The 26043-nt window shown below is 44.8% G+C and overlaps 5 protein-coding genes across 16 annotated transcripts in view; 2 read left to right on the top strand and 3 right to left on the bottom strand.

Moving 5' to 3' along the window:
* Positions 1-25572, bottom strand: part of LOC118287680 (syntaxin-binding protein 4) — a 38434-nt gene extending 12862 nt beyond the window's left edge. For 4 of the 10 annotated variants that reach the window (XR_007029841.1, XR_007029842.1, XM_047327705.1 and 1 more), the window contains exons 1-8: positions 11975-12033; positions 5032-5105; positions 4855-4950; positions 4437-4506; positions 4250-4324; positions 1559-1644; positions 1186-1318; positions 403-535 (exon numbers count right to left, since the gene is read on the bottom strand). Coding sequence is in view for 8 of the 10 variants with exons in the window: in XM_047327705.1 (XP_047183661.1) it covers positions 403-535; positions 1186-1318; positions 1559-1644; positions 4250-4324; positions 4437-4506; positions 4855-4950; positions 5032-5098 (660 nt within the window). In the remaining 2 variants the exon portion in view is untranslated. Of the gene's footprint in view, positions 1-402; positions 536-1185; positions 1319-1558; positions 1645-1935; positions 2050-3909; positions 3967-4249; positions 4325-4436; positions 4507-4854; positions 4951-5031; positions 5216-8372; positions 8535-11974; positions 12039-14427; positions 14580-25199 lie in introns of those variants that run through there. The other 6 variants (XM_047327703.1, XM_047327702.1, XM_047327704.1 and 3 more) reach the window with 6 other exon arrangements.
* LOC118287683 (hydroxycarboxylic acid receptor 2-like) lies at positions 12213-14041 on the top strand. Its single transcript, XM_035613122.2, has 2 exons — positions 12213-12614; positions 13184-14041. The coding sequence occupies exons 1-2, from the start codon at positions 12213-12215 to the stop codon at positions 13874-13876; spliced, it is 1095 nt and encodes a 364-aa protein (XP_035469015.1). The 3' UTR covers positions 13877-14041.
* LOC118287682 (D(5)-like dopamine receptor) lies at positions 14729-23039 on the bottom strand. Of its 3 annotated transcripts, none has more exons than XR_007029843.1 (2): positions 21785-23039; positions 14729-14865 (listed from the first exon to the last, which is right to left on the bottom strand). XR_007029843.1 is itself a non-coding variant. In XM_047327709.1 (1 exon), the coding sequence occupies exon 1, from the start codon at positions 22919-22921 to the stop codon at positions 21845-21847; it is 1077 nt and encodes a 358-aa protein (XP_047183665.1). In that variant the 5' UTR covers positions 22922-23039; the 3' UTR covers positions 19400-21844. The 3 variants fall into 3 exon arrangements, 1 of the variants encoding a protein (XP_047183665.1); XR_004785704.2 differs by having other exon boundaries at positions 14742-14865; positions 19464-23039; XM_047327709.1 differs by lacking the exon at positions 14729-14865 and having other exon boundaries at positions 19400-23039.
* Positions 15923-17274, bottom strand: LOC118287685. The gene is made up of 4 exons (XM_035613124.2): positions 17167-17274; positions 17034-17092; positions 16070-16882; positions 15923-15992 (listed from the first exon to the last, which is right to left on the bottom strand). The coding sequence occupies exons 1-3, from the start codon at positions 17187-17189 to the stop codon at positions 16071-16073; spliced, it is 894 nt and encodes a 297-aa protein (XP_035469017.2). The 5' UTR covers positions 17190-17274; the 3' UTR covers positions 15923-15992; position 16070.
* Positions 17381-18802, top strand: LOC118287684. The gene is made up of 4 exons (XM_035613123.2): positions 17381-17486; positions 17561-17619; positions 17843-18655; positions 18733-18802. The coding sequence occupies exons 1-3, from the start codon at positions 17464-17466 to the stop codon at positions 18652-18654; spliced, it is 894 nt and encodes a 297-aa protein (XP_035469016.2). The 5' UTR covers positions 17381-17463; the 3' UTR covers position 18655; positions 18733-18802.
* Positions 25573-26043: the final 471 nt, after the last annotated feature.

Below are 26043 nucleotides of genomic sequence, written 5' to 3'. Positions count from 1 at the left end.
CATGGGGCCTAAACACAAGTTAAACTTTCAGACCAAACAATGGTCCATTTAGCAGCTGTTGTGTTGATCACATGTTTGAGTTTACCCAGTTCACATGGTGCTGTCAATACTCTCATTTCCATACTTCTGAGCTCTTAAAGTTCGACCAGGAGAGACGGTTCATTTAGTAGCTTCTCTGCAGTTATTCATTTACATTAATATGGAAGCGAGGGAGCAAAATATAAATATTTGAGAACAAAAAATGAGCAGCTACTAAATGGAACTTGTAACATCCCTGTGTGTTGTTGTGATGTTTTTCTATAAAGTCTGGAAGTTTATTTAAGTTCCAACTACAGTCAGAATACTTATAATTAAGTTGGGTTTTAAGATCAGTGGTTTTAGGACCATGATGACCAGCCCGACCTTCTGACAGTCTCCTCCAGGCACTACTTCCTGAATGAACACCATTGGTCCTTCGGCACGGTGGGCCCCGCCCTTCACGATGAGCCCCAGGCCTGTTCCCTTGGCAACGCATATCAACTGAATGACACTGTCACTAAGAAGAGAGAGAGAGATTATAAATATTAACTAGACTAACATAAAGATTTATATAAGAGAGTGTCAAGTATTTCAACAACAATAAAAATATAAAGACATTGTTTGGAGTTTGACTCATAATTTCAAAGCCTTGATAATATTTCTTTATAAGAAATTATAATATATATATATATACATACATTTAAAAAATGAATTAGTTGTGACTTTAATTAATCACCTCACATTTGGCCAATAATTGTTCTATTTGTCCTGTTTCTGTTTTTAAAATTAAAAACAAAACAACAAAATTGTACAAACGTAAATTGAGGGAACTTACTTTGTACAATTAATAGTAAATTGTGTTTGCTTAATTCCTTTTATGAGAATTGTATCCTGCTTTAACATTAACAGTGTGTAAAGTAGATTTAATTGAGATTATAGACATAAATTATTACAAACACATAAGGAAATGGATTATTTACTGGAATATTTAATGAAATTTAAAGTTCTTATTCTTATTATTATCTTATTTAGAGTTTAATGTAAATTTAAAAACTATTTCTACTCCTGAGTTTACTGACGGACTCGACAGCCGACGTATGACTTTATCTCAGACTTGTCAGCCATCGCCACGACAACCATGAAGAAAATCTGCCGCCTGATTCTCACCTGAAGGCGTGCGCGGTGTAGGGGGAGGAGGCGGGGCATGGGGGCACGTGGCCGGCGACGCCCTCTTTAGGACTGAGGAGCTGAGGACTCTCCGATCTGGAGGAGGAGGAAGAGGAGGCGTCGGTCAGCTTCCCTGAGCAGACACAAGAGAAGAAGAAGAAGAGAGAGGGAGAGAGAGGAGAGGAGAGGAGAGGAGTTGGATTCATAATTATATGGATTTATTACTGTGGCATGAAAAAGGACGATGAAAAGACAGAGTCAGACGAGCTGAGAGAATAAAACTGGCCTAAAAAATATTTGTGTTGGAACGTTGAAAATCATTTGCAAATTCAAAACATGTTTGTGAAGTGACGTATGATGTCATCACATTTACCTGTGGACAGTAAAGTGGGAGAGATTCTTCCTGAAGCGGTGACGTTATTGGAGCCGTACTTCTCCATCAGCTCAGCAAACTCCCTCCTGACACACACACACACACACACACACACACACACACAAGAGACAACTGAAAATATTATGTTTATTTAGTCTTTATTTCCTTTTCTTTAATTCTTCAACCTGGATCCTAACAACATGAGAACTGAAGGTACGAGTCTCATCTTAGTTCTACTGTCGCTACATGTGTCTTGTTACGGTGAGAGCAGGACCTGCTGTGATGTATAAATTATTATTATTATCATTATTCTATCTTTCCCTGAGGTGGACTTTCTGCGGACGACAGGCAGATCTGTGGGTGTTTGTCTCCCTCACCTGGACACAGAGGGAACTGAGCTCCATCTGGGATCCACTGTTAATGTCTGTTAAGAGGATCAGCTGATCCAGAGGTCAGAGGTCGCAGACACTGCTCACCTGTCTGACCTTCGAACCGCAGCAGTCGAATCATTCATTTATGATGATGATTGAGGACAAACAGCAACAATCCACAAGAATATTCATTTTAGACATATTATTACAGCATATTAATATCAATATTGTTCTCGTTCATATCAGTTGTTATCTTTGCTACCAATACATGATGAATAAATTGCTCATATCTGTGGTGTATTTAACGTTGTGGTAGTTAAACTGCTGATGCATCATGAACGTGACGACAGAGGTCCGGGCGCCACTGGTGGTCGCCGTGAGGAAACGCTCCTGTGGGAACAGACGACCTGTTTGTTTGACGTCTGGGGAAATGAACCGGAACATTTTCTTTTTGTCCCGGAGACGAAACCGTTATCGAACAGACCAGTCATCAATAAATATGATGATCACTTCCTGTGTTGATGAAATAAAAACCCTCCTGAGCAGCGATCATCAATAATCTGACCTTCGCTTCAGACTTCTCTCGTCTGAACAACAGCTTTAAAAAAAAAAAGACATAATCCTCCAGAGAATCTGCCTCCGACTAATCTTCATAATCAAAACAGACTCCGTCAATAAGCTCAGATTGATGTTGTCCTCTGAACCTGAGGACATGACCCCGCCCCCAGGACCACATCACCATGACCCCGCCCCCAAGACCACATCACCATGACCCCGCCCCCAAGACCACATCACCATGACCCCGCCCCCAAGACCACATCACTGTCCGCGACACACACACACACACACACACTCTCACACACACACACACACACAGACACACACACACACACACACACACACACACACACACACACACACACACTCACACACACACACACACACACACACACACACACACACACACACACACACACACACACACACACTTGTAATAAGACAGACCTTTTCTCTGCAGTCACAACAATGAGGTCACTTCCTCTAAACCTCTAAGCTGTTTGTTTTTTAATCAGACGAAATGAAATCTCTTCTGCTACTGTTCAACTCTGAGATCAACTCAATATCAATAAATATCAATAAATATCAAGATCATAATCAATATCAACTGTATATAAAGACGATCAGTGATCAGTGACTGTATATAAAGACGATCAGTGACTGTATATAAAGACGATCACTGACTGTATATAAAGACGATCACTGACTGTATATAAAGACGATCACTGACTGTATATAAAGACGATCAGTGACTGTATATAAAGACGATCACTGACTGTATATAAAGACGATCAGTGACTGTATATAAAGACGATCACTGACTGTATATAAAGACGATCACTGACTGTATATAAAGACGATCAGTGACTGTATATAAAGACGATCAGTGACTGTATATAAAGACGATCAGTGATCAGTGACTGTATATAAAGACGATCAGTGACTGTATATAAAGACGATCATTGACTGTATATAAAGACGATCACTGACTGTATATAAAGACGATCACTGACTGTATATAAAGACGATCAGTGACTGTATATAAAGACGATCACTGACTGTATATAAAGACGATCAGTGACTGTATATAAAGACGATCAGTGACTGTATATAAAGACGATCACTGACTGTATATAAAGACTATCAGTGATCAGTGACTGTATATAAAGACGATCAGTGACTGTATATAAAGACGATCAGTGACTGTATATAAAGACGATCACTGACTGTATATAAAGACTATCAGTGATCAGTGACTGTATATAAAGACGATCAGTGACTGTATATAAAGACGATCAGTGATTAGTGACTGTATATAAAGATGATCAGTGATCAGTGACTGTATATAAAGACGATCAGTGATCAGTGACTGTATATAAAGAAAAACTCGTCGTCTCTAGTGAAGCTGCAGTTTGTTCTGACCTGGGATCAGCTGAAACTCTGTTGTGTGGACGCAGCAGTGTCAGGTCAGTTTACTTCCTGTTGGTGACACAACAAACCACCGACTCATGCTTCATGTCCACGGGCCAATCAGAGCTCCAGGTTACAATTTTTTTGTTGTTGCATGAAGTCGTTCTCCAGAATGAAGATGTTCTGGTCGTTGTACATGTTGTCAGGACGTCAGGCTTCTATGTGACGATTAACAAACAGGTTCCGCTCTGTCACAGTCTCATCATAACATCCTGGAGGGTTTCCACTAAACCTGTATCCATGGAAACCAAAAGATAACCAGCGTCAGGTGATTGTTCTCATGTTTCTTTACCTGGATTCGTCGTCCCTGGCGATCAGCAGCGACATGTGATTGGAGAGCGAGGCCGTCCTCAGGATGTCCACCGCCCTATCAGGGAGCAGCACAGAGACGACATCATCAACAGCTGTGACCTCCGACACACGTCGTTCACTGTCACACGCTGAATCAAGAATCACAACAACACTGAGGACACACTCGCCTCTCATTGGTCACCGCCATCAGACTGATGTTGTTGACGTCCAGAATCAGGTCACCTGACCTTAACCGACCTGCAGCAGACAGACAGGCAGACAGGCAGACAGGCAGACAGGCAGACAGACAGAGAGACAGAGAGACAGACAGGCAGAGAGACAGACAGACAGACCGACAGACAGAGAGAGAGACAGACAGACAGACAGACAGGCAGAGAGACAGACAGAGGGACAGACAGACAGACAGGCAGAAGGACAGACAGACAGAGAGAGAGACAGAAAGACAGACAGACAGACAGACAGACAGAGAGAGAGACAGAAAGACAGACAGGCAGACAGAGAGACAGGATGAGAGATGGGTGAAGTATAATAATAATAATAATAACAACTGTATTTTCTAAGACTAAACACCAAACAGCGACCGACCGTCCTGAGCTGCCAACCCTCCGGCGATCACTCGCTTCACGTAGATGCCGAACTCTTCTCCCGTCAGCTCCCGGTGACCTCCGATGACCTTCACTCCTGAGAACAAACAGACGAGGAGAAGAAAGAAGTGATCTGTGTGTCAGAGGTCACAGGTCAGAGGTCAGAGAGGTCACTCACCAAGTCCCTTCTTGCAGTCGCAGAACTCGAGCCTCTGAACGGCTCGGTTGACGCCATGTGGGCCCATGATCGTCCTGGTGACGAGTGAAAACAAGACAGATTCAAAATCATACCCACATCTCTCTCTCTCTCTCTCTCTCTCACTCTCTCTCTCTCTCTCTCTCTCTCTCTCACACTCTCTCTCTCTCTCTCTCTGTCTCTCTCTCTCTCTCTCTCTCTGTCTCTCTCTCTCTCTCTCTCTCTCTCACTCTCTCTCTCTCTCTCACTCTCTCTCTCTCTCTCTCTCTGTCTCTCACTCTCTCTGTCTCTCTCTCTCTCTCTCTCTCTCTCTCTCTCTCTCTCTCTCTCTCTCTGTCTCTCACTCTCTCTGTCTCTCTCTCTCTCTCTCTCTCTCTCTCTCTCTCTCTCTCTCTCTCACTCTCTCACTCTCTCTCGCTCTCTCTCTCCTCAGCTCGGCTGCACAAAATAATCAAATCATCACAGGATTTTGATTTTGACATCGTCTCCTCCCCCCTCCCTCCTCCGAGTCACATCACAGCCAATGAAATCCAGCGGCTCTTAAATGACACAGTGACGTTCGGACACGCCGACAGACACAAACTGTGATTTCTGACAGTTACAGGAAACATTACAAAGCAATAATTACAGTGTGTGTGTGTGTGTGTGTGTGTGTGTGTGTGTGTGTGTGTGTGTGTGTGTGTGTGGACACAGCAGCTCTCGTCACCGACTGACCAACGTCACACAAGGTTTTTTTTGAGCCGTAAGCAAAATGTGATTCGAGTGAAAGTGACAGTGAAAAACAAAACCAGAGGCAGAAACAGGAGAAAACTTTCAAGACAAGAAGAACAACAACAGCAACACAAACTTAAAGCTACAAAACCCTGTGAAAATGATGATATCTTTTTGAAATGAACGACATAATAAATGTAACCAAGTATGTGTTAAGTTACGGTGGCAAAGCACAAAGTTCCAAGTCAGGGCCAGGTTCAGAACGGGGTCTACCAGCAGGAGCGTGCCTATGGTCCCACATTTCCTTTTTCATAAATTTGTATCAGATTTTATTCCCATTTCTCCCAATTGACCATAGTGGGACCATTGGGCAGTGGGACCATAGTGCTGTTGGACCATAGTGCCGTTGGACCATAGTGCCGTTGGACCATAGGGCCGTTGGACCATTGGGCCGCGGGACCATAGTGCTGTTGGACCATTGGGCAGTGGGACCATAGTGCTGTTGGACCATTGGGCAGTGGGACCATAGTGCTGTTGGACCATAGGGCCGCGGGACCATTGGGCCGCGGGACCATTGGGCTGTCGTATTTGCTCAAGCACCCCTTTCTTTTTTTTACACAAGTTCGTGTTTGACGAGCTTAAACATGGTCAAAATAATACACAATATGGTTTAAACTTAATATTTGAATAACAAAAATACAGCCCCAGTCTCACAGATCACTCTTTATGTTGTGAGGTGGGAGTTAGGTAGCAGACGTAGCTAATGTTAGGTTGTCAATCGAACGCTGTACTCAGCACCCCTAAAGCTCTGATCCTAGAATCGCCCCTGGCTGACCCCCTAACCCCCTACCAGCGGTTCTGCAGGGGTTTTGACCACATGTTCAGATGTACTTCCTGTTCTTGTCAAACCGCATCAGATAATGTCTATATGTAACAATGTTTTTCACGTGGCTTCAGTTTATCGACCGTGATGAATCGTTTTCTCATCAATTCGTTCAGACAAACACAAACAAAGAGGGCGACTGTGGCTCAGGAGGTAAAGCGGCAGGTCCACTAAACCGGAATGCGGTGGTTCGATCGTGGCGACCTCCCGTCTGCATGCTGTCATGCATGTTTGACTACAAAGCTTCATATGAAATGAGGCCTTCGAAGGCGTCACGTCAAATATCCAGAGGAAACTTTGGTCGACAGTCGGACAAATTAAGTAAGTTTGTAACTCTTTGTGTGTCAAACTCAAATTTAAAAGTCCTCATGATTATGAAAGATATGACTTGACTCTCAGTGTGTGAGAGAAGCTCAGGTTCCATATCTCCTGTATGTTGAGTTACATAAGGGATCATAATGTACAGCCAAGTACAATCCAAGGTGAAGTGGAGGTCACGCTGAGCCGCCTGCAGAGGCTTATTGTCCAATAATCACATCATCCACCTGAACACACAGCCACCCAACAAACACGTGATGAATATTCAAATTGTGGATGGTTTAATATGTTCAATAAAGATCTCCAGATTAAAATCCTTACATCAGGATGAACGACGACTCACCAATCTTTGCGAGCTGGCAAACACATACACATGCGTTGGAAAAGAAGCTAACTTTAGCTTCTTTCATGAAGAAGACTCATTATCTTCAACACAATTCATTTTAAAGGGGCCGTTTGTCTGACCGCACTGGTCGGGCCTCGAACCAGCGGCCTCGGGTGACAGACGCGCTAACCACGAGGCCAAAGCCCCCGAGTCGTAACGTCTGTCGTTAGTTAGCTTCTGAATATTACTGAGATTATTTCATCTCCTCCTGTTCGTGACCTCCGATGTTCCGGTGTCAAATACACGAACTTCAGCAAACGTTTCCTGTTGTGACAGAGACGAGCGACGCAGACGGATTATCACCAGTCACAGGACGATCAGCACCAATCAGGGATCAAGCCATCAGATTTAGAAAAGGGTCAATCACCATCGAACTGATTCAGAAGCCCGTTCAAGTCTAGTTTGCACTTTTCAGTGTTTTAAAGTATAAATAATATTACAAATCATGTAATCATTGGATTCTGAAAAGTTAGAATTTTAGTGATATCAATAAGACTGTTGTCAGGTTAAGAGTCTTAAAAGTCCAATGTGTTTCACGGTGGGTTTTTTACTCATTACATTAGCTCAAATAGAAATATGACATTAATATCTCACATGTACGGTTGTGGTCAAATCAAACGTGGAGCACATTTTCACCTTGTGTTACTGGAGCTCCCGATGAAGGCAGCTAACGCTAATGCTAACAGGTCCATATCAAAGTTCAACCAACTGATACGTTCATTGTTTCTCTGACTCCTTTTACTCTTTTTTTTATCGTACTCCGATACGTCGTCACCTGTGGACGTCGGGAGTATCTCAACGCTCTCACGAATGTTTTTCACTCAGTTTTATACATTTTCAACTATAGTGCACATGCGTACTTCGCGCCAACTCCCGCCAAAATCAAAATTTCTAAAACTATTTAAATAGTAAAATAAATAATTTTTCTTCGTCCATCTGCTGGAGACACACGAGCGAACAGTGGACAGAATGAAGTGATCAAGCTTCTGGAGTCTGGAGGAGGAAAAGTAGGAGACAAACCTTCACCTGGGAGTTAGAAATGTTGGACTTGTCCTTTACAACGTGACGCACACCTTCCACCCAGAAGACCACGCGAGGACTTCAGTTCTGAGGCGTCTGAGACACAGAGACTCACCAGGAGAGAAGAGACAGACCGTCCCTCTGCTCCGCCTGCTGACGGAGGATCGGCATCACACACACACACAACCACCGACCAATCACACAGCAGCCGCCATGGGGCAGCAGCGGGAGGTCCGGAGGAGGAGGCCGGGGGAGCAGGTTCACCCGAGGTCGCTGAGAGAGACGAGCTGGATGAAAATCCGCCTCGACAGTTAGAGACACGCCTCACCTTTACTCACTAATCCATGCTGATACCCGTCCGTCACACACACACACACACACACACACACACACACACAACATAAGCACATGCAGGCACACAACTAACATGAACATACACTTCGTGACTGAGTCTCCGTTCACAGTTAAAATCACTGAGGAGATTTAAACAGTTTCCTCCGACGTGAACTCGACACACTGAAGCTTTAAAACTCAATGTTCACGTTTTTATTTGTCTGCGCTCACAACAGAGGATAAGTCGTCACTGGAAAAATGTGAGTGGGATTAAAAAAGACAGATGGAAAGAACAGAAGGGAAAAGAGGAAGAGATGAGAGACCAGAAATTAGTTTGAAAAGTTCGCTGTAAGATTTTCCTGAAAGCGAGTGAGTATTATCTACCTGGATGCGTCTTGATCGTCCTGGGTATGTCTCAATCTACCTGGACAGGTCTTGATTTTCCTGCGTATGTCTCAATCTTTGGATTGGATGAGTCTTAATCTACTTGGATGAGTCTTAAATCTACTTGGATGAGTCTTAAATCTACTTGGATGAGTCTTAATCTACTTAGATGAGTCTCAAGCCACTTGGATGAGTCTTAATCTACTTGGATGAGTCTTAAATCTACTTGGATGAGTCTTAATCTACTTGGATGAGTCTCAAGCCACTTGGATGAGTCTTAATCTACTTGGATGAGTCTTAATCTACTTGGATGAGTCTCAAGCCACTTGGATGAGTCTTAATCTACTTGGATGAGTCTTAATCTACTTGGATGAGTCTCAAGCCACTTGGATGAGTCTTAATCTACTTGGATGAGTCTTAATCTACTTGGATGAGTCTCAAGCCACTTGGATGAGTCTTAAATCTACTTGGATGAGTCTTAATCTACTTGGATGAGTCTTAAATCTACTTGGATGAGTCTTAATCTACTTGGATGAGTCTTAATCTACTTGGATGAGTCTCAAGCCACTTGGATGAGTCTTAATCTACTTGGATGAGTCTTAATCTACTTGGATGAGTCTCAAGCCACTTGGATGAGTCTTAAATCTACTTGGATGAGTCTTAATCTACTTGGATGAGTCTTAAATCTACTTGGATGAGTCTCAAGCCAATTGGATGAGTCTTAAATCTACTTGGATGAGTCTTAATCTACTTGGATGAGTCTTAATCTACTTGGATGAGTCTCAAGCCACTTGGATGAGTCTTAATCTACTTGGATGAGTCTTAATCTACTTGGATGAGTCTTAAATTGACTTGGATGAGTCTTAAATCTACTTGGATGAGTCTTAATCTACTTCGATGAGTCTTAATCCACTTGGAAAGGTCTTGATCTTCCCGAACAGGTCATGATCTTCCTGGGCTTGTCTTGATATACTTGGAAGAGTCTCAATAGATTTGGACGAGTCTTGATCTACCTGGACGGGCCTTAATCTTCTTGAACGGGTCTTAATCTACCTGCACCGATGCTGATTCGTCACAAACAACAGCAACAATGTTAATCCTGTGGTTTCAAAACTTCCCTGATCATTTGTGCTTTTTTCCCCCGGAGAGGAACCGATTTCCTAATCCTGCGGCCAGTCACAGTTTGTGACCCAGAACCTCACAAGCTAAAAAAAACACATGGCGACATCATTTGGTTCATCGTGTTGTGATGCGTCTCTCAGTGACTTCCTGTGGCAAAGACCATGTTGGGCAAGAAAAAAAACCTGCTCGAAACCTTTTGCCCTTAAAAATAGTTATGGTTTGTTAAATAAGCATTTTTTCGTGTTCCATATTTGATGTAGATTGTTTGAGTCTTATAGTTTGTGTGCTTTATGTTGAGAAAAGAGAGTTTTCTCTTTATACTCTTCCCTTTGATAAGTTCCCTCAAATATGAACATATACTATTGTTAATATTATGTAAAGTTCTATTAAGAGCCATTTAAGGCACAGCTGAGGAACAGAAAACTCCTTTTCATGAGATGCAACAACAGAACATTAATCACCTTTGTCATATGACTCCCATTTCCAGCCAGTGTTGGTGACATCTTCACTTAATATTAGTCTTTATAAGCTGAGCTATATTCAGTAGGCTATAGATAAACTCTATAGGATGAAGAAGAAAAAGAAGAAGAAGAAGAGGGATGGAAGCTGTAGCTTTAGCATTAGCAATGTAACCAAAAAGTCAACAGAATAAAATGTTCTTGTTATTCAAGTCTCATTATTTCTTCTGTTGTTTATAAAAGTTGATTGTAAAGTGGAGCAGACTGAAACAAAGAGCTACATTTACCAACAAACAACGTATGAAGAAGTGCTGTGAATTCTTTTAAGTCACTTTTTACCAGATTTACCACAATATTTGTTAACTTATGAAATGTACTTTTCTTTTAAACATATAATCTAAATTTTAAATCTAAATGTTAAATCTAAATATTTAGCTAATATGCAAATTCACACTGGCAGTCAGCTGAAGTACCAAAATAAAAGCTTGATGAAGCGCTCCAGTGCTTCATCAAGCTTTTATTTTACAAGCTGAGCTTTCTTTTACAAGAATAATCTATTTCATAAGTTAACAAATATTGCTGTATATCTGGTCAAAAGTGACTTAAAAGAATTCACACTTCTTCATACGTTGTTTGTTGGTAAATGTGGCGAAATGTTGCTGTTTATTTCAGTGTGCTCCACTTTACAATGTATGTATATACAATACAATATGTATGATCTCACACGTTACTGCCGTGTGGTAACATCCTTCTGGACAGGATATAAATACAGGAACATCTCTCCATTCCTTCCTCCAACAGTATAGGACGTCTGACTGGTGAGTCCTGAACATTACTCTGATTTACTGAAGAACATGAGAAGTGGCTTCTATTATTGATATATTTTAAATCAGATGATTGGTTTTATTAATTATTTCTTCAATAGGAAACCGTTTAATCTGCTTCATCTCAAAGAACATGATGAAAATTTCAAGCATATAAAGTTTTCACCTACTTTATAAAACCCTGATGTCCGATGCATTGGTTTAGTTGGTTTGCTGAGATAATATTCTGTCTAAAATACAATTTTAATGTGTTTAGTTAATTGTTTCAATTGTATTCAAGTTTATTTGTGAAACATGTTTGTCATTCAGTAATTTTTTAATGAAGTGAATGTCATTAATTAGAAATGTAGAGTATCTTTGCACTTCATTACATTAAATAACTTGTATTTAAACTTAATTGACCCATTTCATCATGTATTTATGAATGTCATTGTGATCAGATATTGCTGTGATTCTTTCACTATGGTGTCGCGTGTGTTTTTTCTACCTTATTATCCGACCAGTGATGAAGGGGAACTCCTTTGTGTCTCTTCTTTTACACAGATTTCATTCTGCAGAAAAAAGGAAGAAGAAAGGAGGAAGCATCACATTTCCTGAATCTTGAAACTTTCCTTGGTGTGGTCATTCAGCGTTTTTCCTTCCTTCCTCATTCTTTACTCCACACCTGTGACTAAAAGTAGAACATAAAAATAATTTCCATCAAACAGACGAATCTATTTTGTTAGATGGAAGCGAAGATGTTGTCAGAGCTAAATGTAAACTTCAGCACCCCAGCCCCTGGTGGTGGAGGCGGCGGCTGCCCACCCGTCGGTATCCAGCTGGAGGGTGTGATCCTGCCGCCCGTCCTCACCATCGACGTCATACTGGGGCTGCTGGGTAACGTAGTCGCCCTGTGGATCTTCTGCTTCAAACTGAAGAGCTGGAACCCAAACACGCTGTTCCTCTTCAACCTGGTCATCGCGGACTTCCTCGCTCTCGTGAGTCTGCCTCTGAGGATCGACGCCTTGCTCAGGGGCCATTGGGTGTTTGGAGACGGCTTGTGCCGGATCAACCTGTTCCTGATGTTTTCCAACCGCTCAGCCAGCATCGCTCTCATGACCGTGGTGGCAATTTACCGCTACTTCAAGGTGAGGAACTATATTTATATCAGTAGAGCTCAAACCTCCGCCGTGGTGAACATGTAAAAAAACCTGTCCTTTTCACAATGTTCAAGAAAAAGATTAAAACATTCCTGAATGTTTGTCCGGATTTTCCCAAAGTTCAATCTGTCTTGGTCCATGTTCCATCCTCTCACCAAGTCTACTGGAATTCTGTTCTGCAGTTGTTGCGTAATCCTTCTGACAGACTGACAGACGGGTGAAAACATCGCCTCCTTGGCGAAGGTTATAATGTTCGCTCTCACTTAGGGTTCGTCCCATTTCCCCTCCCTTGGTCCGACCGCTCTGTTGTTCCACTCCACCTGAAGTCAGCATCTGACCACCCTACGTTTGAAGAGGTTCCAAGCGATAGATAACCACCTTCCCTTGATCTTCAACAGAAATGTGACACCCTATCCTACATGGGAACGTGCAAAGACGGAGGGGAAGGGCCAAGTGGGGGGGAATGGGACGGACCCTTAGACTCTGAAAATGATCATTTCATCCATGTAGAAACGATCTAATCAATATGAATCCTGATCCGTGTCTTCTGGTTCCAGGTGGTCCACCCCCACAACTGGTTCAACCGCTTGACCAAGCGACAGGCTGCGTTGGTGTCGGTGTTCGTCTGGCTGCTGGTGATGAGTCCTCGGGTTCCCATGCTGGCCTACAGCCACATCAAGGGCAGCGGCAACAGAACCCAGTGCTTCTTCTTCACTTCCTACAAAGAGGCGTCCCGCGCCATCATCATCCTGGTCGGCATGCACCGCATCCTGACGGTGCTGGAGTTCATCATCCCCATGGCCATGCTGCTCTTCTGCTCCATCCGGATCTCCAGCTTCCTGAAGGAGCGGCAGATGGGTAAACCCGACAAGGTGCGCAAGGCGATGCGAGTGTGTGTGGCCATCGTCGTGGTGTTCATGGTGTGCTTCCTGCCCACCACGGTGACGACCATCGGGGTTTGGGCGGTCCGATCGTACCGCCCGTGGGACTGCGCCGCCTTCTACACCTTCACCCAGCTCACCATCGTGTCCCTGGGACTGAACTTCCTGAACTCGGCCCTGGACCCAATCGTCTACGTCTTCTCCAGCTCCATGTTCAGGAAGGCGCTCTGCAGCTCGCTGCCCCGCGCCCTCCGCTGTGTACCGGACGCCGCTGCTGAGGAGAACACAGCGTCCTCGTCAGGAACTCAGTCGACGAGCCAACAGGAGCTGAAATCCATGAGGGCGAGCAGAGGGAGCGAAGCCATGTGATCAGAGCTTCTCCCAGAACATTGATGGATCAGCACTGGCTTCATTTTACATCTGCTCCATTTGTTAAAAGCTTTGATCACACTTCTGTACATTTTCACCTAAGATCACTGGTTGTATGTGCATGTAAATATACTTTATTAGGTTTTAAAATGTATCACAGCATCAGCTTGTTCCATCTCTTCCATCCTAACCCAAGCCTCAATATGTTCAGAGTAAAATATTCTTTCCTTCAAACAGAATGAATCTTCGTTTTAAACACAATGACAAAAAGTGAATCTTTGGAAGCTTCAAGGTCTTTAGTCGAAACATGAAGTTGTGTGTGTGTGTCTGAGGTTAAACAAGGCAGAATCTGTCAAACAAAACAGAAAACTCCACCAACAAGCAGCCGCTGATAAATGTTCCTCTGCTCAGAAGAATCTGCACCATCTAGTGGTCAGATCATCTACTACATCAGCTGATCTGCGAGGTCGATGACCTGATGATCTTGTGTGTCCGTCCACATGGACTGTGTGTGTGTGTGTGTGTGTGTGTGTGTGTGTGTGTGTGTGTACCTGCTGCAGTGCAGTGCTGAGGTCAACTATCAGGATAAAGGAGGATCAATTCCTCTGAACAATGCTGCCTCCTATGGGGTGACAACACACACACACACACACACACACACACACACAGTCGTCTGACTGATGAGCTGCTGATTGAAGAGACAGAAGTGGACACACTCAGAGAAGAGGAGGGTGATGATGATGATCTCGTCCAGTCAGACCAGTTGATTAAAACAGACTGAAGAGATTCAACTACCATCATCGCCCTCCACCTCTTCTTTTGATCAACTTCCTTCTGTTCTTCTCACTTTTGCTTAATATTGTCATAAATTTGTTAGACACTTCCCGTGAACAGATGACGTGTGTTTGTGTGTGTTGAAGTGTGTGCAGATCACTCTGGACGTGCTGAGGAGTTTGTCACTGCGAGCTCAAGGAGATTGGCATCAACACCTACGGACACAAGATCATCACAGGAGTGTTGAGGCTCATCAGCGGACCTCAGACTTAACACACTACACAAGTCCTCATGTCTTCCTATAGCTACTGATTTCTGAAGTAATATTTTGTTTAATTGTGTGCGTGTGTGTGTGTGTGTGGTTTGAACCCGTGGAACGATCCTGATCAACGTCGCAGGAGATGAGTTTCAGTCTGTACAGGAGAAGGAGGTACAACTACTAATACAGTACTACAATTAATACTACCACGACAACTAACGCTCGGTCTTCTGACAGATGTGGAGAAGGCAGATGTTCAAAACCATCTGAGCAGAACTGCACCAACTGTCCCTGTGAGGCGTCTGATCCTCAGTGTCGGACTGACGTCTCGTCCGACCTGTCAGTCAGAATGACAGATTATTTGAGCACACGTCAACAGATCCTCTAGTGCTCGTCTGCTGTAAGAAACTAAACTCTTAGGAAATACCTTAAACTGATTTGACACCACATCAGCTAAGTGTTACAGTGAAATTCTACCCACAATAAATAAATGCAGTTTAAGTCAAGTGCACAGTATCTGAAGTGTGATGAACAAGTCAGACTCCCCTGGGGCCTTAAAACCAGCGCCCCGTCGGCTGCTTTAAAGATTGTGAATCATTCAGTTTGATCAAAGGAAAAAACACTAGGTGAGCAGTTATTAAAGATCTGAACAATAAGTGTCCTTCCTTGGCTGATCCACGTCTGTCAAGACATTTAAAATAAGATTTTCATCCATTAAGGTTAGAAATAAACCATCTGATCCGGAAGTGGTGTAATTGGATATGACCAGCCTGACTGACACATTTTCATCCCAAACCTCAATATCAACTTCTCATTCTCATTCTGCTCTGGTGTAAACGGCACCAGTTTCTTGATTTGGTCCAAATATTTTGACGTAGGAGCTTCGACCCCCTCAAACTATAGATACCACCAGAACCTTCAGCCGCACATCGTTCCCTTCAGCATTAACCAGGTGGAGAAAAGATCTGGAGGTAAAAGGCAAATGAGGACAACAAGAATTCGGAGACAAAAAGTTCTCATGTTCAGACTTTTATTAAATCACATGTTGAAGTGGTTCTACAAGGATCCGTCACCAGGGTTTCCCTGAAAGACAAGAGGATCAGTGTTAGTCACGATGAAACTGTTGAGTCAAGTGTTTCAGACTGGAGTTGGACTTTTACCTCAGACCGTCTTTCCTCCTTTGGGCCCAGTCATCGGTGGGAGTTTGCTGGGAGCGTCATAGGGGAAGACGAGTGGTTGAGGATACCATGGGGAGTATTTCATGTGGGACAGGACCTCTCTCGCTTGCAGGAAGCCGTTTCTGGACTGGATGATGTAGGAGGAAGGAGGCAGCGGGGACGTCTCGCCCTGAGGAGCCTCCACAGTCCTGTCGAAGAAGCTGAAGTCCGGGAAATAAGGAGACGCCAGCCTTTCCCTCAGGTCGTACATGGAGGAGGAAGGTCTCCCCTCGGGCTGCTCCTCTGGAGCAGAGCCTGCAGTTGAGGGGTTTCCATAAGGAGCAGAGGCAACACGGCTGTATCGTTCAAACGCGTGAGCAATGGATGAAGGGTCGGAGACGCCAAGAGGGACAAACTGAGACGCCTCAGACTTGGGACTGGAGGCTTCCCTAGTTGAGGCCATGTTGTTGTGTTCACTGCTGCCAGAACTAGGCTGAGGCGGAACAAATAAGCTCGGAGTCTCCTCCCAGGAGACCAGAGGAACGCCGACGTAGCCTGGACTCTGGACTGGGACTTCAGGAGCACTGGAGGGTTCTTCAGAGCTGGAACCATAAGACATGATGAAGCCGTATGGTTCATAACCAGGGGAGTAGGCGACAGGAGCTGCCTCGCTGGACGGAGAGCTGGACTGTTGGGAGGCTGCTTCAAGCTGCTGGTCTCCAGCAAACGACTCCTGCAGCAGGGATGCCAGAGGAGGACGTGAGGCTCCAGGACCGCCACTGGAGCTCCAGGTAGCTGCGTAGGGATATCTGTAGCCTGACAAGAGACACCAGGAGTCAGGAACATGACATGAAGAGCAGGTCAAGATTAAAACTGCTTTCTCGTTCTAAAGAACTAATGAAGTTTAGCTGTTTTGTTCTGTGACGTTGTTCAGGCTAAAAGGGTTGAAGAGTCTATCAGTCTTTACCTTCTTTAGCAGGAAAACCAACAGCACTGCTGATCAACAGCAGACATGTCCAAGAAACCCTGAACACAGAGTCAGAGTCACTTCAGCCCTCACTCACAAACTCAGCTCACATTTAAAGGAATCACTAACTGACCTGAGCGAGAGTCCAGACTCCATGTTGGTTTGTCGTTCAGCTGCTAAAGTTTGTCCTCAACAGCAGAATGAAGGTCAACGACTGAAGCTTTGTTCTGTGACGGAGCTGCTCTGCTCTTATTCTCTGCTCTGATTCTCCACACCTGAGGCAGGCTCCTCCCCCTCCTCCAGGTGTGGTGAATGAGTAGAATCAGAGCAGAGTATAAGAGCAAACAGCTCCGTCACAGAACAAAGCTTCGGTCGCTGACCTTCATTCTGCTGTTGAGGACAAACTTTCGCAGCTGAACGACAAACCAACATGGAGTCTGGACTCTCGCTCAGGTCAGTTAGTGATTCCTTTAAATGTGAGCTGAGTTTGTGAGTGAGGGCTGAAGTGACTCTGACTCTGTGTTCAGGGTTTCTTGGACATGTCTGCTGTTGATCAGCAGTGCTGCTGGTTTTCCTGCTAAAGAAGGTAAAGACTGATAGACTCTTCAACCCTTTTAGCCTGAACAACGTCAACAGAACAAGATGCATGAGAGGTTTCATGACTTTCATAAGGTTCAGTAAGAACAAAGATCTTTCAGTTCCTCAGTTGGTAAAAGGCTAAACTTCATTAGTTCTTTAGAACTAGAAAGCAGTTTTAATCTTGACCTGCTCTTCATGTCATGTTCCTGACTCCTGGTGTCTCTTGTCAGGCTACAGATATCCCTACGCAGCTACCTGGAGCTCCAGTGGCGGTCCTGGAGCCTCACGTCCTCCTCTGGCATCCCTGCTGCAGGAGTCGTTTGCTGGAGACCAGCAGCTTGAAGCAGCCTCCCAACAGTCCAGCTCTCCGTCCAGCGAGGCAGCTCCTGTCGCCTACTCCCCTGGTTATGAACCATACGGCTTCATCATGTCTTATGGTTCCAGCTCTGAAGAACCCTCCAGTGCTCCTGAAGTCCCAGTCCAGAGTCCAGGCTACGTCGGCGTTCCTCTGGTCTCCTGGGAGGAGACTCCGAGCTTATTTGTTCCGCCTCAGCCTAGTTCTGGCAGCAGTGAACACAACAACATGGCCTCAACTAGGGAAGCCTCCAGTCCCAAGTCTGAGGCGTCTCAGTTTGTCCCTCTTGGCGTCTCCGACCCTTCAACCATTGCTCACGCGTTTGAACGATACAGCCGTGTTGCCTCTGCTCCTTATGGAAACCCCTCAACTGCAGGCTCTGCTCCAGAGGAGCAGCCCGAGGGGAGACCTTCCTCCTCCATGTACGACCTGAGGGAAAGGCTGGCGTCTCCTGATTTCCCGGACTTCAGCTTCTTTGACAGGACTGTGGAGGCTCCTCAGGGCGAGACGTCCCCGCTGCCTCCTTCCTCCTACATCATCCAGTCCAGAAACGGCTTCCTGCAAGCGAGAGAGATCCTGTCCCACATGAAATACTCCCCATGGTATCCTCAACCACCCGTCTTCCCCTATGACGCTCCCAGCAAACTCCCACCGATGACTGGGCCCAAAGGAGGAAAGACGGTCTGAGGTAAAAGTCCAACTCCAGTCTGAAACACTTGACTCAACAGTTTCATCGTGACTAACACTGATCCTCTTGTCTTTCAGGGAAACCCTGGTGACGGATCCTTGTAGAACCACTTCAACATGTGATTTAATAAAAGTCTGAACATGAGAACTTTTTGTCTCCAAATCTTGTTGTCCTCATTTGCCTTTTACCTCCAGATCTTTTCTCCACCTGGTTAATGCTGAAGGGAACGATGTGCGGCTGAAGGTTCTGGTGGTATCTATAGTTTGAGGGGGTCGAAGCTCCTACGTCAAAATATTTGGACCAAATCAAGAAACTGGTGCCGTTTACACCAGAGCAGAATGAGAAGTTGACTCCAGTCAGACATCACATGGATTCTTGTGGTGGAATCAGACAATTTATAAAACTGTACGTAGTCACTGGGTCTGGGAAGTGCCTGTATTCTCTGTAAAGACCAGCAGTGGGCGACTCCACTGGTTTTCTCTATTCTATGAGAAAATGTCTTTACTTCTCACATTATTTATAACATCAGTAACTCCGACGTTCGGTTCCAAACATGGTGCTGGTCAAAATGCTAAACTCTCCGTGCTAATGCTAGCAGCTGACAAACGAATGGACGACATCATGGTGGGTTGACACTTGGTTGGAAGATGTGAATTATAGATTTAAAACTGCATTACTCCAAAGATCTGTCAACTTCTCATTATCCACCTTTGCTGAGTGTAAAAGGATTTAGAAATTGACTTCTAGTGTTGACACAATACATTTTAATGGTAAGGTTCAAAATACAAACGTGTTCGAGACATTTTACCTTAAAATGCAAAAGGAAAAGTGGACATGGTGCGTCATGACTGACTGTAGAGCCGCGGTGAGTTCCCTGCTGCCTCGCCGTTTGAAGCTTTTGTTCCACATACAGAAGCATCGCTGCTGCCGCCACTCAAGGTCAAAGGTCATCGGCGAGCAACACAGACAAGTGGCCCTGAGAGCTGTTGGTAGCAAACACTCCACTTTGATGTGCAGCCGCAGAAGAAGGCTGCGATTGTGTCTGGTCTCTTTGATTCGCTGTGGAGTCACTTCAGAGCGACACTGCAGGAGAAACCACCAGTTTTAAGTGATTGTCTGAATAAATGTCTCCACACTGAGGACCAAGACCAGGCGCCACGTTCCATTGATTTAAAAAGACATTTTCATGTTTTCACACTCGGCTGCTCTGTAAGATGGAGACAGATCTGTGATGTTGATAGGAACACGACATCATCCTTATCTTCGTGTAAGTCTTGATATCACCGCGTTGGACACCGTTTTCACCATAAAACTTGATTTCTCGGCACAAAGGAAACTGCGTCGCCCATAGTAACCACATTACATCCTCTCTAAGGAACAAGATGCTCCACTGGAGAGTGGAACATGTGAATGAAAAGAAACATCTTTATTTCTCTCTGGACCAAGCAATAACCATAATCAGAAGTATATTGGCAAAACAAAAAGGGGAAGAGACTGAGAAACAGGGAAAAGAAATCAATTCTTCTGGTATCTTTCCTCAGATTGAACAGCCGGACTGATAGAAACAACTCAACCTCAGAGAAAAAGAAGAAAAGCAGGTGAAGGAGAGTTAGAAAAACCGAGTGAACCTCTGACAGACGTTAAAACGCTTAACGTGAAAAAGGCTTAACATCACTAAATGAGCTAAAGCAGCGATCAATAATCACCAAATTATTCTCAGATATGTTTCGTCATAAACACTTACACCTGTGAAAAAATCAAACCAAAAATCCTACAATTATGGAAGTTATCTTCCATTAAGCGTTTTAACAATAGAAGGAAAAGGCTTTACGTGACTTAATGTAAGATAACGTCCATAATTATAGGATTTCAGGTCTGCTTTCTTCACAGGTGTAAGTGTTAATGACGAAGCATATCTGAGAGAAATTTGGTGATTATTCATCACTGCTTTGGCAAAATAAGTGACGTTAAGCCTTTTCACGTTAAATGTCTTAGAATTTGCGTGGAACCACTAGGGGGCACCAAAGCTCTCTGTTGTTTTTTCATATCAAAACCTGTATATCAAAATTGTTTAACAACCGGCAACAACAACAAAGAGAGACACAAAGCAACGACACCGGGACAGTTGGTCTGAAAACTGCTCCGATAGTTTGTATTGCTATTAAAGTCCAACATGACCGCACAGTTTCCTAGCAACAGCTGGAGAAACAGAAACCAGGGGAACAAAATAAGACTAACCCAGCCCTGTTCGCTGAGCCCCGCCCCCCGTCCGACCTGAACGGACGCCACAACACTCGACCACTCGTCTGGTTTTCAATCACAAACCGCCTGAAGGACCAATTACACACTGGACGAAGCGATGTCATTGTTTTTAATTGTCCTTCCTTGTTGTGGCGGCCATCTTTAACATATCAAAGGCCACTTCGGTGAAGATGGACACTCACATCAAACGGCTCGACCGCGGCGTCACTTAGTCAGAGAACTGTTGTAAAACCATTATATAGATTATTTGATCTCACAACAGAATGTTGTAACATTGTATGATCTTATCATCATCATGATTATCATCATACTGTAAAAAAAACATCTCCACTTATAGTCAATGACTTAAAAGGTTTTTTTCATAGATGCTCTGGACAAACCCCACACAGCTCGACCTCACGACCTCCTGTTTGTCTGTTTCTATCGTTGTTTACATTGTGTTAGTTATTATGCTGAATTAACTATGATCAGCTGGTGTTTACAGTGAATCCAGTGACGAACTGACAACTGTCACTGATTCACTGTGACGCTAAAGGAAACTTAACATGAAGATTCTGACTCAAGTTCTGCAGACACAGAGAGCGTCGCTCTTTCTATCGTTTCTGTCACTCGTATTTATTTGTGACAGAGATTTTTACAATAACCCTCATAAGTGTCCGTCTTGTCTCTGTGAATAACATGGAGGAGTGCGATCTGTGGTTCCCAACCTGAAGGCCCAGACCCCGAGAGAGGCCCCGACATGAGACCACAGGGAATAAAACAATTATCCACATTCCATACAGCCTCTGCTTTGAGTGACTGAAGTCCAACCAGGAAAAAACTACTTTGGCATCTGTACCCAACAGCAGGAGGTCAAAGGTCACCCACCCCAGCCCCTGCGTGAGGGGGGCGGAGACCCCTGATGACAGCCCAGAGGCACAGAGCGGCTCACAGGTCCTGGATCTGACCCGGGAGCCCGTAAGAGTCGAAGGGCGTCATGTCCAGACAGATCTCCGCCTCGCACTCGCACTGCAGCAGGTTCCTCTGGGTCCGGGACTCGTCCGACATCGCGGACACGTTGTCGAAGTTCTGCTGCGGGTCTCCTCCGGTGTGAGGCGGCGGCGCGAGCCTCTGCGCCCCGGGGCCCGGCGCGGCGGCGGCGCCCTCCTTCTGCATGGTGGTGTCGTGGTGGTACGACACCAGCTCGTTGCTGAAGTCCACCGCCTCCACCGCGGAGCTGGCGCAGTACCGGTGGCAGCCCAGGATGGTGGAGAAGGCCTTGCGGAAGTCCGCGTTGAAGGCGTAGATGACGGGGTTCAGGGACGAGTTGGCCCAGCCGAACCACACGAAGATGCTGAAGGTGGTGTCGCTGACGCACGGCGGCTCCCCGGCTCGGTCCGGGTCGCAGAACGGCACCACGCAGTTCAGGACGAAGAACGGCAGCCAGCAGAAGACGAACACCCCCATGATGATGGACAGAGTCTTCAACACTTTGGTTTCTCTCTTGAACGACGTCTTGAGCGCGCTCTCGTCGTGCGCCGACGCGCGGTGGACGCGCTGGTTTTGCGCACGGGGCCCCGCCGCCCGCTCCAGAGAGGAGATCCGTCGGATTTGGGTTTGCGCGATGCGGAAAATGCGCGTGTACGTCCCCACCATGATCACCACGGGGATGTAGAAGCTGATGAGGGACGAGGAGATGGCGTAGGTCCGGTTCAGGCTGGCGTTGCAGTCGTCCGGGTTCTCCGCCGTCGAGTTGTCCGCGCGGTGCCAGCTGAGCTGCACCGGGATGAAGGAGATGAGGATGGACAGAGTCCAGGCGACGCCGATCATCAGGAAGGCGAACCTGCGCGTCATCCGGCGCTCGTACTTGAACGGGCTGGAGATGGCCCAGTAGCGGTCCATGCTGATGACGCACAGGTTGAGGATGGAGGCCGTGGAGCACATGATGTCGAAGGCGACCCAGGTGTCGCAGAAGCGGCCGAAGAGCCAGACGCCGGCGACCTCGGACACCGCCCTCCAGGGCATCACCAGCACCGCCACGAACAGGTCGGACACCGCCAGCGAGATGACGAACGAGTTGGTGACTTTGGAGCGCAGGTGGCGGAACTTGATGACGGCGGCGCACACCAGCGTGTTGCCCAGCAGCGTGGAGACGATCAGGACGCACAGGACGCAGCCGGTCAGCGCGCGGAGGCTGAGCCCGCCTCCTCCACCACCGGGCCCGGGGCTGCTGTCCGCTCCCGCGGTGACCACCCGGTGCAGGTCCCGGTGCAGGTCCCGGTGCTCCTGGTGCCGGTTCGGGCTCTCCATGGGTGTCCGGACTCAGTGTCCTCCCGACTCTGTTGTCCGGCCACTGAGGGAACTCCTCACAGCGACGCGCGGATCGTCCGACTGTCAGACTGACTTCATCACATCGTTTCTTCACTGTTCACGTGGATCTCTACATATTCACAACCCGGACACCGATGAGACTGTGAGAGAACGGAGCGACAACTTGAACATTTTAGAGAGAAAACCTTTGAATAATCAATGAGACCGTTTTGAGTCTGAATGAATAAAACAGGAGTGAAGTGAAAACAGCTGAGAGAAGATTTTAAAAAAAAAACGCTGAATAACAAACTTTAAAGAAACTTTCATCTCAAACGTAACATTTTGTCTGAAGGTTTAATTGATCAGAGTCAAGCTCTTCAGTGGAGAATGGAGAGAATTCAGTTATAGATATGAACTTTTTAATATAAAGATGTGACACTATGGTTTTTAGATGAATGTAATGACGTCTTCATCTTCTTCTTATATAATAGTAGTAGAAGTGGCTCCTTGGCTCAAATTTGATCTTAAAACTTACAACATTAATGTGACACGTAAGTTTAAACATGTGACGTCAGGTTGTAACTAATCAATGGGAAAATGATAATGTGGCAAGTTTGATGGGGAAAATATTTTTTTTCTGTCATTTAGCATCTGGAGAATATTGTTGGAGTTTGGATGAAGTGTGGAGAGAAGTCGACTCCTAGATCCAGTTATTAATATAATATTTATACTTAATAATAAAGTATTTATCTGTTTCACAGCTTTGAAAGAAGGTGTCACAAAGAGCTCCACAAATAAAAACAAGAAAACTGAAAAATCTAAGTTGTGGTAAAAAAAAGAAAGATTGAATAAACAAAAGTAACTAACAACAAACTCAGTTTGAAAAAGTGAGTTTTCAAAACCCAGTTAAGTTCCACACACACACACACACACACACACACACACACACACACACACACACACACACACACACACACACACACACACACACACACACACACACACACACACACACACACACACACACACACACACACACACACACACACACACACACACACACACACACACACACACACACGTGTCGTGATATCAACAGGAACACAGGAAGTCGTCAGAGGAAGGTGAACTCTGCCCTCAAGTGGACAAACATTCCCAACACACCAACACCACATCACACTGTACATACTGTTTCACTGCCACCTGGATTTATCAATCATTTATTAGTTATTCATAATTTTCCTGGTTCACTGGAACAAATCACAAACCTAAAAAAAAATCAATAACCTTGTTACCGTTTTTGTTGTAGAAACCTGAATGTAAATCCCCCAACAAACGTTTGACATAACTGTAATTTTACTCTTGATTAGTTTCTTTCATTTCTAAGGTTTTTAAGGTTCATGTTTTTTTACATAACCATATCTGAACGATCTCAATCTATCTATAACCGCTGCATCTGAATTGCTACATCATAATGGGTTTTATTAATTAGTATATTTGTTGTTTGTGTGATTCGTTCTTTCTTTAGAACAAATTAAAATAAAAAAGCAAAATAAAATGATGAAAAACGGAACATTTTAATGTGATGAATTAAAACATGACAATCGTACCTTTGCCGCTACATCCACCTGAACCGATCTGTATACGAGGACTTATTAACCACACCTGTGAAATCAGTTGGAATGGGTGTTCACTTCCAATAGGAATATTGATGATATTGAGATCATAATTGTGTGAACTCCGAGCACGGACCAGCAGATATCACAACACAATAACATCACACACACATCTTCTCTTTACATATGTAATAAGAGTTTATTCAACTTTAGCATTATTAAATCACAATCAACAGAACTTAAATAAAACAAACATCATTAATCTCAGTTCTGAACATCAGACAAACAAGAGAAGCTACAACTGCAAACATGAACTGTGTGTGTGTGTAGCGTAGGTAGCTAGGTAGCATAGCCTAGCATAGCCTAGCTAAACCAACCTGCTACTAGCTAACGCTAGGCGTGTGCTAACACGAGCTGCGGGAACTGGTTCCACGCACGTCGGCGTCCCGCGGTGAGTTGAACCGGGGTGCGGTGTTCCAAAGGCGGGCAGTAACTTTTGTTTTCACCGGGTTTCTCCCGCCGCCGTGTCCGGAACTTTATTTATGTCCGTCAGACAGACTACAGCGCATCCGCTCCCTTCATCCGTTCTGCCCTTCACAATAAAAGCCCAACTTAAAACCACTCAGCATTTTGCTGAGGCAACTCAAAGACAGATTCTAAATAAAATGTAATGTAAAATACATAAAATATCGACTACGCTTAGAGGAGATGAACAACAGGCCCGTTCAGACTGTGGCTGCAGCCCGGAGCCTCCCGTCTCTTGCCCTTTCAAAATAAAAGCTCGCACCTGGTCCGCTACTTCTTCGTACTCATCGTGCGTCATGAATAAAATACTTTCAAATTATTAAACAGAAATTGAAGGCAATGGGAGAATGAGAAGAGTGGACGATGGTTTTACGGATTTCAAAGTAAAGTGGGAGAAATGAGGTGTGCAGGAAGGAACAGGAGACAAGACAACAATGATATCAATACTTAGGTTTGGACACTGGACTAAACAGCTCATTATTCAAAATAACTAGACATCATACAGGTAAATGTGACTACTGTAGCCAAGAAGAAAAAATAGAACATGTTTTGCTGCACTATCAAAAATATGAGCAAGGAAGAAAGAAGGCATCTTATTCAATACCTCAGAGAGAAAAAAGTACAGTTTAATCTAGTAGATATTCTACAGAAGAACACAGATGAGTGTTATCAAGTAATATTTCAGTATCTTAGACA

Source organism: Scophthalmus maximus, chromosome 16 (assembly GCF_022379125.1).
Source record: "Scophthalmus maximus strain ysfricsl-2021 chromosome 16, ASM2237912v1, whole genome shotgun sequence".
Lineage (NCBI taxonomy): Eukaryota > Metazoa > Chordata > Actinopteri > Pleuronectiformes > Scophthalmidae > Scophthalmus > Scophthalmus maximus.
This window is presented reverse-complemented; position numbering and strand designations above follow the sequence as displayed.

Coding starts and splice junctions, on each gene's coding strand:
- LOC118287685 (XM_035613124.2), bottom strand. CDS start 17,189: ATGGAGTCTGGACTCTCGCTCAG. Junction 17,093..17,166: donor GAGTCTGGACTCTCGCTCAG/GTCAGTTAGTGA, acceptor CTCTGTGTTCAG/GGTTTCTTGGACATGTCTGC. Junction 16,883..17,033: donor TGGTTTTCCTGCTAAAGAAG/GTAAAGACTGAT, acceptor GTCTCTTGTCAG/GCTACAGATATCCCTACGCA.
- LOC118287684 (XM_035613123.2), top strand. CDS start 17,464: ATGGAGTCTGGACTCTCGCTCAG. Junction 17,487..17,560: donor GAGTCTGGACTCTCGCTCAG/GTCAGTTAGTGA, acceptor CTCTGTGTTCAG/GGTTTCTTGGACATGTCTGC. Junction 17,620..17,842: donor TGGTTTTCCTGCTAAAGAAG/GTAAAGACTGAT, acceptor GTCTCTTGTCAG/GCTACAGATATCCCTACGCA.
- LOC118287683 (XM_035613122.2), top strand. CDS start 12,213: ATGGAAGCGAAGATGTTGTCAGAGCTAAATGTAAACTTCAGCACCCCA. Junction 12,615..13,183: donor CAATTTACCGCTACTTCAAG/GTGAGGAACTAT, acceptor TTCTGGTTCCAG/GTGGTCCACCCCCACAACTG.
- LOC118287682 (XM_047327709.1), bottom strand. CDS start 22,921: ATGCCCTGGAGGGCGGTGTCCGAGGTCGCCGGCGTCTGGCTCTTCGGC.